This window comes from Mesoplodon densirostris, chromosome 10 (genome assembly GCF_025265405.1).
Source record: "Mesoplodon densirostris isolate mMesDen1 chromosome 10, mMesDen1 primary haplotype, whole genome shotgun sequence".
Lineage (NCBI taxonomy): Eukaryota > Metazoa > Chordata > Mammalia > Artiodactyla > Ziphiidae > Mesoplodon > Mesoplodon densirostris.
The window spans coordinates 84,648,364-84,662,833 of record NC_082670.1 but is presented as its reverse complement, the minus strand read 5'-3'; the positions used below and the strand labels follow the sequence as shown (position 1 = coordinate 84,662,833).

Below are 14,470 nucleotides of genomic sequence, written 5' to 3'. Positions count from 1 at the left end.
CCCCAGAGCACCCACATTGCCTGGGAGCTTGTTGACAACGCAGTTTCTGGGGGCCCAGAGCTTCTGAGCAGGACCTGCAGCTGAACAAGGCCCCAGATGCTTCCTGAGCACAGTACAGCTTGCGACGCTCTGATTTGCGTACTGTTGCTCAGCGTGACTGTATATAAGAATCACTTGGGAAGGTTTAAAATGCATGTGCCCGGGCCCTACCCAGATTCACTGAAGGGGAATCTCGGGGGAATTTGAAATTCCCCAGGTGACTCTAATGCATAAGCGGGGGCAGAAAGCCCTGCCCTTTCCAGCCTAGAAGTTGCCAGGATGTGGGGAAGGAGCCTGACCCGCAGGCAAATGTAAAACTTAATGGGGTGTGGCCTGTGGCCCCAGTCCTGCCTCAGCTGTGACCTCTGCCTCCCAGTCTCAGGAAAGTGAGTAAGGGAGGAAAAAGAAGAGGACGGGAAGGACTGGAGGACCTCTAAGGTGAGGTTGCAAGACAAAATATAGGATGCCCCGTTAAATCTGAATTTCACATAAACAAGATTTTTTTTTAACTGTAATCATGTCTGAAACATCGCATGGGACATACTTATTCTAAAAAAACAGTATGTGTTGTTTATCTGAAATTCACATCTGACTGGGTGTCTGGTATTTTTATTTGCTAAACCCTATCAAAGTCGGAACACAAGGAAACAGCTCAATCAAGCTGCTTCCACCAAGGAAGGGAAGGAACATCAATTATGACGTCCGGGGAAAATCTCAGAGGTTCCTGATCCCTTCTTTTAGCTTCCAGTGTTAAATTTGTGTCTTTGGGGAAAAAACAAACCAAAAAATCTCTCTCACTCCCTCTTTTATCTATCTAAGCCAATCAGCTCCTTCAAATCTGATTAACTAAATGACCATATCGATTGCTTATAAATTAATCATTAAATTTTTTTTCTTGTACTGAAAGGGGTAAAGAGAGCTGCGAGGCAACACACGTACTTGAGAATGTGTGCTTTACACTGTGTCCTGAAATTATGTTCTTCCCCTGCTCCTGCTATATATTATGTTTCAGTGACTGAGAGGAACAAACAAAAAAATTAATTGACCAAAATGTGGTCAGACTTAAAGCATGATTATAGAGAAAGCCATCTGTGTAAACTGTAATCTGAGTTTCCATTCTGTTCGTCAGTGTCATTACTGCAGTTTTCATCCAGAACCTAACCATATAATTATAGCCGGGAGCGCCACCTTGTGGAGATAAAGATTACTGCCCTGCCAAGATGGGCTGGCTGTTTCCCCAGCTTTTGGGGGATTACACCTGTGTTGAAGGGAATTGGTTTCATAATTGCCTGTCAGCACTTTTTTTTTTTTTTTTAAATCTTGGTGTTCCATGACAGCTCAGAGAGCCTGAGCTCAAAATTAATCTCAAGGGTCTGTCGAGCACTCCTTATGAATCCCCAGGAGCCAGAACTGAGCAATCTCTAGCTCCTAGCAGCCCCGAGAAATGATGCTTTGTGTGCCTGACCTGCTACGCGGTCCACAGAGCAGCATCCCCTAGGGATACTCCATGAAAATAGGCTCCCTCAGGCAAAGACACTTGGAAAAATTGTATATTTTATTTCCTTCTTGAAGAGTCGTGGTAAGCATGTGTGTGTTTTAGGTTGGAATAAAGTGTACAGGAGGGAAACCTGTGTGGTTTTATTCAAACCAGCATTTCCCTAAATCATTCGTTCTCAAACTTGGGCCAGGACTTGCTAAAACACAGCCAGCCTGGGGAGGGGCCTGAAATGTACACTTTCAACAGTTTCCCAGGTGATGCTGATGCCCTGGTCTGGGATCATATTTTAGGAATCACTGACCTAAGTTAAACCAACCACAGAGCCTTCTTTTCAAAGTTATACCTTTTAATTTCCCTGAATTACCAGTGGTCCATGGAACACACTTTGGAAAAGTGTGTAATGTCCTGCTCCCACCATGACTTAGACCCGTCTTGCTTCTGAGGGACCGAGGCTGGTCTCCTCTACGGCATGCAGATCCTGGCCAGTCCTCATCTCTTCTCCAAATAGCCCTGCTTTGATTCACCCCTCACATCATCACTCTCACTTTCCTTTACTTTTCTGCTGGGAGCTAATGAGAGAAAAACACAACGAAACCCTCCATTTTCTAAACCCGCTTGGCGATGAAATGTTTTCCCCAAGCGAAACTAAAGGAAAACTCTAGTCATTCAGGGTAAAACTGAATTACCAGAACCACATGCAGGGCAGGAACGTGGTCTCACCAGCAGGAACAAACCTGGTAAAAACAAGACCCAGTGTCAAGGTTCATTCTTGCCTGCCTGTATGTGTATAAAAATAATGATTTTTGTTATTGAAATAGCCCCTATGTATTGGGCAATTTATATGCTTTCAATCCCATTCCTCCAGCTTTCTCATCAGATTCTTGGGAGGGTACTGAAATCAAAGCCCACAGAGGCTGCAGAGGATAGAGGTTAAGCCCCAGACCCTTAAGTCAGATCGCTGGACGTGCTGTTACTAGCCTTGCCATCTCGGGCAAGTTATTTAACTTCTCAGGGGTCTCAGTTTCTTCACGCATAAAATGGGGATCCTGATGGTCCTTACCCAGTTGGGTTCTTGCGGAGCATAAATGAAATAGGATGATAAAGCTGTTTGCGTGTCACTGGGCAGGCAGCAGGGGTGCAGTAAGTATTAGCTGTTAATGTTACAACATTTTCATAGGCCTGAGGCTTGCTGTAAGGTTGCAGGATTGGTCAAGGTGATGAAGGAAGCAGGCTTGCTAGCAATGGAAGGACAGGGGACTGCAGCCTGAGCAGAGGCTAAGCCTGGACCTGGCTGGCCCCCACTGCACCGCATGGATTTTCTCCATGTGGGCCCTACCCGACCTGGGAGTAAGGCATGTGGGACGCCCCCTGGACCCAGGGATGGACCTCTAGACAGATGCTTCAGCTGTACTGGCTTGACTTAGGGATACCAAGTTTCTATTCCGCTTGTGTGTGAGGGGGAGCCAGACAGAAAGGGGGGCTTGGCCCGGTTGTGAGATTGGAGAGAACAGGTTGGCGTTCTGAGCTCCTTTGCCAGCGATATTCTGTGCATCCTCAACTCATGAACGTGCTCAGGACGTGAAAGGGTCCTCAGGCCCCATCTGGACGATCCCCCCACCCCCAGAAAGATGCCCCTTCTCAGAGCTGTTGTCTGGCCTTCTGTCCAGGAGGAGGTTCCAGAATGGCCTTCAGAGCCAGGCACAGTGAAGGGAGGTTCATTTAGGCCGGATGGGAGAGGTGCCCTCAGGTCTCTGTGCTGCTTCGTGTACCTGGTGGATGGGCAGGGTCCACAGGGAGCTGGGGGCTGTGTTTCTGAGGTACCTGGCCTTGGGGCCCAACGGTCATTCCTCATTCTAAGGGAAGAGCTGTAAATGGAAGAATTGCTTTGAAATTAAAAATTAATGAAAGTTGCAGGGAGATGGACTCAGTTCCTAAAAATCTTTTAGTTCGTTTGCAACCGGTGGAGTTAAGGTCACATGATAAATACCTGTGTGTGTGCACGCACACAGCAAGCATAGTATCAGTCCTTGTTTATCTACCATAAGCTGCCTTCCTAACCCACAATTCATTTGTGAAAATCCAATTATCCACCAAGTATGAGAATCATATTACAGACAAGTAGAGTGAAACTACCTTTTATATATGCATACATTTTATTCTGTACGAACCCATAGAAATTAGATGTTTATACATATATTCATATATATGTGTGATTAGGACTATAGTCCAAAAAGAACAAAAACAAATACTGTGTTTTATGGGCAGTTTCATCCCCAGCATACTCCAGAGAAATGCAAATAAGCACATTTCCATCAAAGATGTGTTGGCTTTGCTAAATTACATGAGTCAACCTACCTTGGTCATATTGACTGCAAAAAGCAGAGAAATGAGTGAAAAGTATGAACTATAAACTATTCTTTTTTTTAAATAAATTTATTTATTTTATTTATTTATTTTTGGCCGTGTTGGGCCTTTGTTGCTGCGTGCAGGCTTTTCTCTAGTTGCGGCAAGCAGGGGCTACTCTTCGTTGCGGTGCGCGGGCTTCTCATTGCAGTGGCTTCTCTTGTTGTGGAGCATGGACTCTAGGCATGCAGGCATCAGTAGCTGTGGCACGCGGGCCCAGTAGCTGTAGCACGCGGGCTCAGTAGTTGTGGTGCACGGGCTTAGTTGCTACGCGGCATGTGGGATCTTCCCAGGCCAGGGCTCGAAGCCGTGTCCCCTGCATTGGCAGGCAGATTCTTAGCCACTTTGCCACCAGAGAAGCCCTATAAACTGTTCTTAATGGAACAGAGGTCATTCATTTTAATTATATGTAAAAGCTCAAACTCTACTAACAAAATATTTATTGGAAAGAGATTTTTAGAGGGCTTGCTTTAATGAAGAAATAAAAATGATTTCCAATTAGTGTTTCATTGTATGGGAGCAGGTGCTTCAAAAATACTGGAAAACATACCATTTTTCTCTGAAATAGGCACTGTTTCCATGACAATCATGTTTATGCTATTCATTTTCGTAGTATATTTTTTTAATTCTGTAATAGAAATAAGTTTTAGTTCAGCCTTTACCTAAATCAAACTGAGTCCTAGTTAATGCAATAGCAAGAACATTGCAGAGTTGGTATCAGCAATTTTGTAATTACTCAGACTGTTCCTCATCTCCAGGAGAACAGGCTATGATGGTAATCCACACATAAAAAACACCTTTATGACAATGATCACTAATACTTACAGAGTATTACATTAGGCCAACTGCTATGCTGAGCACTTTGTATGCTTTCTTTCATTTGCAGCAAACCTATAAGGGGAGACATATTATCCCCATTTTACAGATGCACCAGGAAACTGAGGTTTAAAGAGGTTATTAAAGACATGATACAAGCCTGAGGCAACCTGATCTCTGCTGCCAGGGCAGGAAGAGTTTGGGTAAAAAATAAGCTTTGATGAGACAAAAGACATTCCTACTATGTCAGCATCCTTAGGGCCACCAGACCTATACTTCAGCTTAGGGAAAAAGTTCCTGGCTAGACAACCAGTTGGTCTAGCATCAAATCTAGTTGGTAATGTCAGACTAGCTCCAAAACTAACAGGGTTCCCTAAAACCAAGACCAAGTAGGGTGGTAGAAATCGATCTGCCAACTTAACCTCACTCATAATCAAAAACATGCGAATTTTTAAAAGAGTAGAACTATTTTTTCTGTTTGGTTTTTTTTTTCGGCAAAATTGGAAAGTTTCTTCTCTTTCCTTTTCTTTTTTCTTTTTTTCTTTTTTTTTTTTTTTTGCGGTACGCGGGCCTCTCACTGTTGTGGCCTCTCCCGTTGCGGAGCACAGGCTCCAGATGCGCAGGCTCAGCGGCCATGGCTCACGGGCCCAGCCGCTCCGCAGCATGTGGGATCTTCCCGGACCGGGGCGCAAACCCATGTCCCCTGCATCGGCAGGCGGACTCTCAACCACTGCGCCACCACGGAAGCCCTCTTTTTCTTTTTTTTTTAAGTGAGAGTATCCATTGTTTTCAAGAGACTTTCATAGTTTGACCATATGAATCAAATACAGCCCAAAGATATCCTGAAATGCATGCAGAAGTATGGTTCACACCAGTGTTAGTCCCAGTAGAGGAAAATGTAAAACACCTTAGATGCCAAACCTTGTTCAGCAGTCAGGGGTAGGGGGTGGCTCATATGACCTGGTAATTTACAGACTGGGATATGGTGCCACAATGAAACAAGGAGCTTTTCATAGCATGGGGAAGCATTGAGGGGACTGATTAGCAGGACCATTTGAATTGCAGTTCACCAAGAAGAGTGTACTTGTTCAGCCTTCTTCTTTCACTCATTCACCAGATGTGTATTAAGACCGTCATGAGCCACACACAGCTAGCTTCTGGAAACCCTTGGATTTTAACAAGGCAGTGGCCTTGCCATCATGGGGCTTACATTCTAGGGGGAAGACAGACATAAAGAGAGAACTACCCCATGTTATAGGGTGCTGTGCAGCAGGTAACTGCGTCAGAAAGGTTTCTCAGGGGAAGTAGCCTCTGGGCTGGGTTCTGAAGAATTCACCAGGCAAAAGTTGGGTGGTCCAGTGCACACAGAGAGGGAGAGGGAAGAAAGTTCCAGTGAGAGGAGTAGCATGTGCAAAGGCCCTATGTTATAAGAGGCATGTTAGAAGAACAACCCAAAGAAATGCGGAGGAGGGGGAGTAGAGAGGAAAGATGGGACAAGACAAATCCAGACAGGCAGGCAGGGGCAGCCCGTACAAGGCTGGAGACCAGGGTTCAGCAAACTTTTTCTGTAAAGGACCAGCTAGTAAATATTTTAGTCTTTGCCAGCCAAGAGGTAAAAATCATTGATAATACATATGTATTTATATGACAAGAGCAAAAACAAATTGACGTAAAAATTTTAGGGATTAAATTCAAAGTGTAATAATAATTGAGTATAAATTTTTGTTATCCAGATCTACCAAGGAAAAGTATGAAATATTGAGAGAGGACAACATTTTGCTTAATTAGTGTTCTCTGCTGTCAAAATTGATTCTAAATGTTTATTTGTTAATGCTGATCTGAAATGAGATTTTCTGTACTTCATCTTTATAAATGTCATTTTGCAGGGATAGGTATTGCCAAAGACTTATGTTGTCCACAACCATATCATTTTAATTGACCATATTCATGCCTTGGCAGGCGTTGGTAGAATTCTATTAGATTTTTCACTTGATATCTGCCTTTCAGCGTGTCATTACATTACAGATGAATCACTTGTAATTGAAGGTGAGATGGAAGCTCCTCAATTACCTCATTAGATGGATTTTGAAATATGAAAATTTCCTTTGCGCTTACCTCCAAGCCCAAAAAATACTGCTGGAACTGTATTTCACGCTCAGAAAATATATCCACTATAATAAATGTACGTGGAATAGCGATAAAGCTTCTTGTTTTAACATTTGACAGAGTGGGAAGTGTGCAACCTGCCTTAACATGATTTATGATTCAAACGATGTTAGAGTTATTGAAATGACTTTACCACAGTATAACTTTGCCTATAAGTGCAGTTTTTGCCTTGTAATTTTAGCTACCATTCATTAAGAAACATTATCAAGTCAGTAGCAAAAGATAATGTCCAAAGCCATTAAGTGTTCAGTGGCAGTGATTGAGAACAGTTCTTCTTCAGAAAATTTTTAATCCCAGCCCTGAGCTCAAAATTCACAATAAAACTTTACCACTGCTGAGTCATCAATCTGCTGTGTGTTAGGATAAGTCAGGGTATTCAGCTTCTGGTCCTGACGCCAAATTTCCAAAACTGATGCAGGTTAAGTTTATGATAGAAAAAGAAGTTCATTATTAACACCACTGGTTCTGTAACACCAGGTAGGTCCATGTATTTTCCACAATGAATAATCCCAGGCTTTAAACATCTTACGTTTTCACAAGCTTTGTAAATCGGTCCAACTAAAGCTTTTCCCGCTCCGCACATATTTCTTACCATGATTAGTTGTGAACGCATCTTAGCAGATTACACTTCAGTTTTTCTGCGCTGGTGTCTTCTCAACCTCTTTGAAATACTTCCACACAGACCATTCATGGAGACTAATTCTTTGATCGCTTCAAGCTCAGCATGGTCTCCTCAAATAAACAACTGAAGAGTATCAGTAAAATCTATCTACTCACCAAAAGCCAAAGGAAACCACTCCAATTATTTGCTTTGTTTTTTAATTGATTGTTGATGCGGCTCCCAAATGTCATTAAATTGTTGAGCAACTGGTCTTACCAAAAGGATAACAGTCTTAAACAAGTTGATTTTCTCTGGACACATTTCTTCAGCAATTACAATTAAACAAGATATCATTAACTCAAAGAAAACATTTGTTTTGCTAACAAATGAGCCATTTGGAAACTTACACATTTTCATCTTTTATTCTTACTGGGTTTGATTTTTTATTTTTGTGAAGAATTACACTATGGTGAGATATTCTGTTCTAAGTTTTCTAAATTCTTTTTTTTTTTTTTTTTTTTTTTTTTTTTTTTTTTTTTTTGCGGTACATGGGCCTCTCACTGTTGTGGCCTCTCCCATTGAGGAGCACAGGCTCCGGACGCGCAGGCTCAGCGGCCATGGCTCACGGGCCCAGCCGCTCCGTGGCATGTGGGATCTTCCCAGACCAGGGAACGAACCCGTGTCCACTGCATCGGCAGGTGGACTCTCAACCACTGCGCCACCAGAGAAGTCCAGAGTTTTCTAAATTCTTGACTGTTGCTCTCCTGTGAGTTGGGAATATTGTGACACATGCTGAATGTGGTGATGTTGGCATATTGTATTCTTTTAGCACAGCTGCAGTGCCGTTGCATGATGAACACAGTGCTTTGCCATCTAAATGTGACAACAGAATAATCGACATACTACTGTACCTTAAAAGTGCAATAGTCAGGGCCTCCCTGGTGGCGCAGTGGTTAAGAGTCCGCCTGCCGATGCAGGGGATACGGGTTCGTGCCCCGGTCTGGGAGGATCCCATATGCCGCGGAGCGGCTGGGCCCGTGGGCCATGGCCGCTGGGCCTGCGCATCCGGAGCCTGTGCTCCGCAACGGGAGAGGCCACAACAGTGAGAGGCCCACATACCGCAAAAAGAAAAAAAAAAAAAAAAAAAAAAAGTGCAATAGTCAGGACTTCCCTGGCAGTCCAGTGGTTAAGACTTCACCTTCCAATGCAGGCGGTGCGGGTTCTATCCCTGGTCGGGGAGGTAAGAACCCACATGCCTCATGGCCAAAAAAAACAAAACATAAAATGGAAGCAATGTTGTAACAAATTCAATAAAGACTTTAAAAAATGGTCCACATCAAAAAAAAAATCTTAAAAAAATAAAGTGCAATAGTAAAGTCTACTTTTGTCTTCTTTTCTTGTTTTGACATATACTGGTAATAAAAGAAATGAAAGAAAATGTTATTATATAGCAACACTCATGGCACTCAAAACACTATCACATTACACTGTAACATGTGTGCAGAGTAGCAGCGTGAGGCTGCAAGGGCCATCTTGACCACTCACCCCTGCTGAAGTAACGTGAAAGCAGCCACAGACATGAGGGGAATGAATGGGCGTGGCTGTGTTCCAGTAAAACTTTATGGACCCTAAAATTTGAATGTTATATCATTTCCACATATCAAAAAATAGTATTCTTGGTGTGCTTCTTAACTATAAAATATAAATGCTGTTCTTAACATTGGGAGCTACATCAATAATCAGTTAAAATGCAAAGAACTTCCCTGGTGGCACAGTGGTTAAGAATCCGCCTGCCCAGGGGACGTGGGTTCGAGCCCTGGTCTGGGAAGATACTACATGCCACTGAGCAACTAAGCCCGTGCTCCACAACTACTGAGCCTGCGCTCTAGAGCCCATGAGCCACAACTACTGAGCCCGCGTGCCACAACTACTAAAGCCCATGGGCCTAGAGCCCGTGCTCTGCAACAAGAGAAGCCACCGCAGTGAGAAGCCCGCGCACCGCAACGAAGAGTAGCCCCAGCTCGCCGCAACTAGAGAAAGCCCACGCACAGCAACAAAGATCCAACACAGCCAAAAATAAATAAAAATAAATAAATTTAATTTAAAAAAAAAGCAAAGCAGTTCTTCTAGTGGTTTCCTTTGGTTCTTGATCAGTAGGTAGATATTACTGAGACTTTTCAGTTGTTGTTTATTTGAGAAGACCATGCTGAGTGTGAAGGGACTAAAGAATTAGTCTCCATGAATGGTCTGTGTAGAAGAAGTACAGGCAAATTACACTTCAGTTTTTCTGCTCTCGTGTTTTCTCATCCTCTTTGAGAATGAGAAAACACTAGGGCAGAAAAACTGAAGTGTAATCTGCTAAGATGTGGGCCATACAAAAACAGGGGCCCACAGGCCATCATTCATCAGCCCCTGCTTTAGACCATGGTGAGGATGTTGGGCCCCGCTTCTGTTCAGAAGTGCTACCTACTGTGTGTACAGGAATGATTTCCCTAAAAGCCAGTGCAAGCCCTGGAAACATGAGCCAAGCAGTGGACTAAGATGATGCATCTTTTTGCAGGATGGTACCCGAGTCATAGGGAAATGCGGTGGTTACTGTGGAAAATGTGCTCCATCCTCTGGCACTGGCCTGGAGGTTCGAGTTTTATAGTTAAGGTAAGTGTCTGTCTGTCTCTGACTCTGTCTCATTCTTTCTGTAGCCTAATGATGAGCAGATGCGGGCGGGTCCTTTGCCCCTAGGCAGGTGAAGCTGACTCAGTGCTATTTGATCTTTGTCTCTCTTGCTCATCTATCCTCATGAGCCTAAGGCCATCTATTCTCCATTCTTGGACATGCAGTCCCTAGACGTCCTGTACCACATTCCTCTGTAGTGCTTATTAAAAGTGCTGCTCACTGGGCTCCATCTCTAGAAGTCCTGCTTCATTAAGTCTCTGGTGGATCCAAGAACCTGTATTTTTAAAAATGCAGGGAATTCTGATGCAGGTAACTCACAGGTCACCCTTTGAGAAATACTGCCAAGGAGTGTTACAAGTGTAATATAAATGACGTTCATTAAGCCCTGACTGTGTGTCGGGCACCATGCTGAGCGCCGGGCAGGCATTATTTCAGTGAATCCTCAGAACAAAGCCACAGTCTGGGGCTGTTATCCTCATTTTACAGATGCAAGCTGAGATCCACAGCAATTAAGTAGCTGGCTTAAGGTCAGATGGATTCCCTTGGCAATAACCCAGGAGTGTCCTACCCCAGAGCCTCTCAGTTAATGTACTCTTCCGCACACTTGTAACTCACAGTGTGATCCAAGGACCAGCATGATCCGCATCGCGTGGGAACTTACTAGGAATGCAAAATCCCAGGCCTCCTTCTAGACCTACAGAGTCAGAATCTGCATTTTAACAAATCCGCAGGAGAGTCGTGCCTGTTAAAGTTTGACAATTCCTGGTGTAACTATAGTATGCCAGCAAGTTGTCCCTCTGCTGGGCAGAGGACTGAACTGATCACTCTTTTTCTCATCCCAGTGCCTTTTACGTACAAGGGCTCAGCCAACTCAGGCGACCCTCCTACAACTTCCCTCAAGCTTCCAGCAGCCCGTTACCCTGTTAGGCTCTTCAAGATCCTGGCAAAGGAATATCTAGTTGACACTTATGAATCAGTGTCAATGTTTAATTAAAAATCCATATTCAGGGCTTCCCTGGTGGCCCAGTGGTGGAGAGTCCGCCTGCCAATGCAGGGGACGCGGGTTCGTGCCCCAGTCCGGGAAGATCCCACATGCCGCGGAGCGGCTGGGCCCGTGAGCCATGGCCGCTGAGCCTGCGCGTCCGGAGCCTGTGCTCTGCAACGGGAGAGGCCACAACAGTGAGAGGTCCGCGTACTGCAAAAAAAAAAAAAAAAAAAAAAAAATCCATATTCAACCTTATGATCTCAAATTAGGATTATTTCCACTTCAGGAGGCCATGGGGGGGGTGGGGAAAAGAGAAGGAAAAAGAAAAAGAAACTTACTGTCTTAAGTAACTGAAATGTCCAAGCAGTGGTCTGACTTCAGGCATGGCTGGATCTAGACGCTCAGAGTCATCAGGACTCTTTCTTTCTCCATTCATCAACAATGCTTGCTTCTTAAGTGGCTTCATTCTCAGGCAGATCATCTCCTCCACACCATGGTCCCTGGCAGTTCTAGGCTTACATCATCTTTACAGCTCATGGCTCCAAGTAAATGCTCATCTCCGGCATCTATTCTGCACAAGAACTCTGGCTCTGATTTGTCACGCCATTTCCAAACCAGTCACAATGTCCAGGAGACTGGGATCGTATACCCACCTAGAGTCGGGTGACTGACAGACAGCTTCATTTGGAAGAGGGATGGTTGCCAAAGAACCAGAAGGAGTTTATCAGAAAAGAGGGGAGAGAGGCAGGCAGAGTCAGCAGGTATCCATTAGAGATTCCCATTGGATATGTATTTTATATATTTTATATCCAATAAAGTAAATTTTATATGTATTTTATGTACAGTAACATTTGAGTGAGCACAGATACATAACATTTATGTGCATGTATAAAAAAGGCTAGAAGGAAATACAGCAGTATTTGAAGAACATTAACTCAGGTTGGGGGAATCACAGGCTAATGGTTTTTATTTTATTCTTTATACACCCCTGGAATTTCCATGTTCCTTGTAGCAAGTGTTATTTTTAAAATCCAGAGAAAATAGTAAGTGTTATTTTCAAGTTCTATATGTAAAAATGTATGGTTTACCTTCTCTTGACTTATGTCATTTGAGACAGAAGATTTACATTTCCTGGTTGGTTCATTTGTTTTCAGGTGCTCTGAAGAGGAAGCCGTTATGGGATGGATGAAGGATAGTGATGAAATACCTCCACCTTAAAATTTGGGTGTGTGTGTGTGTGAGCGTGTATGTGTGTGAGGACTTGTATGCCTGTGTGTGTGTGTGTACATATGCATATATATATACATATATACACACATATATACACGTGTATATATGTGTGTGTATATAAATGTGGAATATCCTTATGATGTAAAGTTTAATATTTATGTTTGAAATTATTTATTGTGATGTAATATTTTTGTACGTAAAATGATTCTTTTATGACTGCCTTTCACGTTATTTTGTCCCCTGCAGTCAGACCACTGCATTTTACGTACTCTACATTATATGTAGTACCTTGACAAAAGTGATCCTTCATTATCACGGTACACTATTGTTTACTTTCTATCTGTAAATGTTTTATTGTTACTTTTTTAAAACCGTAATGTTTTTAAAAAACAACCTAGCCGCCATCAAGGTGCTACAAGAATCGTATGAGGATATTTTTGGCATTTCTAGGAACGTATCATTAGCCAATCAGTAATTCAGTGATGTCACAGTTTGTACCAGCTATTAATTATGTTAAATATCTATTCAGTTTCATGTGATCTCTGGGAAAAAAGTCGCTGCCTTGGTGCTAATGTTGTATGTATTTAAGTGATCATCAGACTCAGAAATGTAAACACTTTTAATAAAAGGGAGAAGCTAAAGGACAACTTCCAGTGGACAGAATCACTTGGAAAAAATAAGACCAACTGTTTACCCTTATTTCGGACATGCCTTTTTGGGAAGAGAGTTGGACTTTGTTTGTTATTCTTATCAATACTTTACTTCAGTTCATGGTGCCTTGGTCTCTCTGTGGTCAAATGGAGGGTCCCCCAAGCAGCTTCATTACAGAGTAACATTGAGCAAATGAGAGCCACTCAGCGTTTTGCCAAGATATTCTGAAACGGTGTCTATGTTAACAATTGTGACAGAGGATGCACGGGGTGGGGGTGACCTTCGACACCCCAGCACACCTGGAGACGCTCAGAACCGGATTCTTAGTCATCAGGATTGACTTTTGTATGAAAACATTAGCTGGTGACTTGACGCCTTTGAGCCATGAGCCTGAAACCCTGCCAGTGTCCATGGCTGCTGCAGTAATTGGTGGCATTTATGAGAAGAAATGAACTGTGGAGTACAAGATGCCTGAGTCTTTCTCATCGCCCATTAATCTTTGGATTCCATTCCTCTTTGGAAGTCCTGTTTTTTCCTCCTTTCCAAAATGGAAGTGCCAAAGCCGTGGTCTTTCTGCCCTTCCAGCCTGATTGAAGAAAGGTCATGGCCCATGTCAGACACTCGATTTGAGAAGCCCTCCCATTTCCAAAAACCAAAGAGATTAGGAGAAACCTGGCAGTATTCCCCAAAGCCAAACAAACTCCAGAGTGCTCCAGGAAGTTATATCAATTTATGAATAAGTGTTATCCTCCATTATTAATACATTGTGAAAATATACTATGAATAAATACCATGACCACATCCAAACATTTGTGTTTCACATGGTTTCTGGACTCCTGATTCAAACTGGAGTGAACATATCTCGTTTTTAAGATTGCCAGATTGAGAAAAAATGCAGACTTTGTTAATCCCATTGATTGTGTTTGCCATTCTGGAGACAGATAAAGGATGGGGACTGTCCCCAAGGTTTGTCTTTTCATCACTTAAATCAGTTGAAGTGGTTATTCTGAAACTCAGAGACAGAAACCTCTTGTTTGTGTGATGGGGAACAAGTGAGCAAACAGAATAGATTTAAGTGGGGTTTGGGGGCTTAATTGTTAATATTATGTAACAGTAGTTTCTATTCTAGAGACTGACGGTGTCCTGGGAATTGAGAGCTTTCCAAAGAAATCTAATGAACAGCTAATAGTAAGTGAATATCCACCATATGCCGGGGCCCCTTATTAAGTTGTTTTGGCTCATTCTTAGAACCACCAAGTGGAGCAGGTAATAGACTTACCATCATTTTTTGAATAAGGAGACAGAGCCTTCAAGATACACATGGGCCCAAGTTCACATACAGTGAATAAGTGACAGTCTCAGAAGGAACTTTGGCTCTGATTGGGTTACATGACTACTTCTGGACCAA

The 14,470-nt window shown here is 43.1% G+C and overlaps 1 protein-coding gene across 6 annotated transcripts in view; it reads left to right on the top strand.

The window, feature by feature from the left end:
* ADAMTS9 (ADAM metallopeptidase with thrombospondin type 1 motif 9) overlaps positions 1-14,218 on the top strand; it is a 171,761-nt gene extending 157,543 nt beyond the window's left edge. For 5 of the 6 annotated variants that reach the window (XM_060109130.1, XM_060109131.1, XM_060109129.1 and 2 more), the window contains 2 exons: positions 10,084-10,178; positions 12,336-12,535. In XM_060109130.1, coding sequence (XP_059965113.1) covers positions 10,084-10,173 — 90 coding nt within the window. In that variant the 3' untranslated portion in view covers positions 10,174-10,178; positions 12,336-12,535. Of the gene's footprint in view, positions 1-10,083; positions 10,179-12,335; positions 12,536-14,191 lie in introns of those variants that run through there. The other variant, XM_060109127.1, reaches the window with a different exon arrangement.
* The last annotated feature ends 252 nt before the right edge of the window (positions 14,219-14,470 follow it).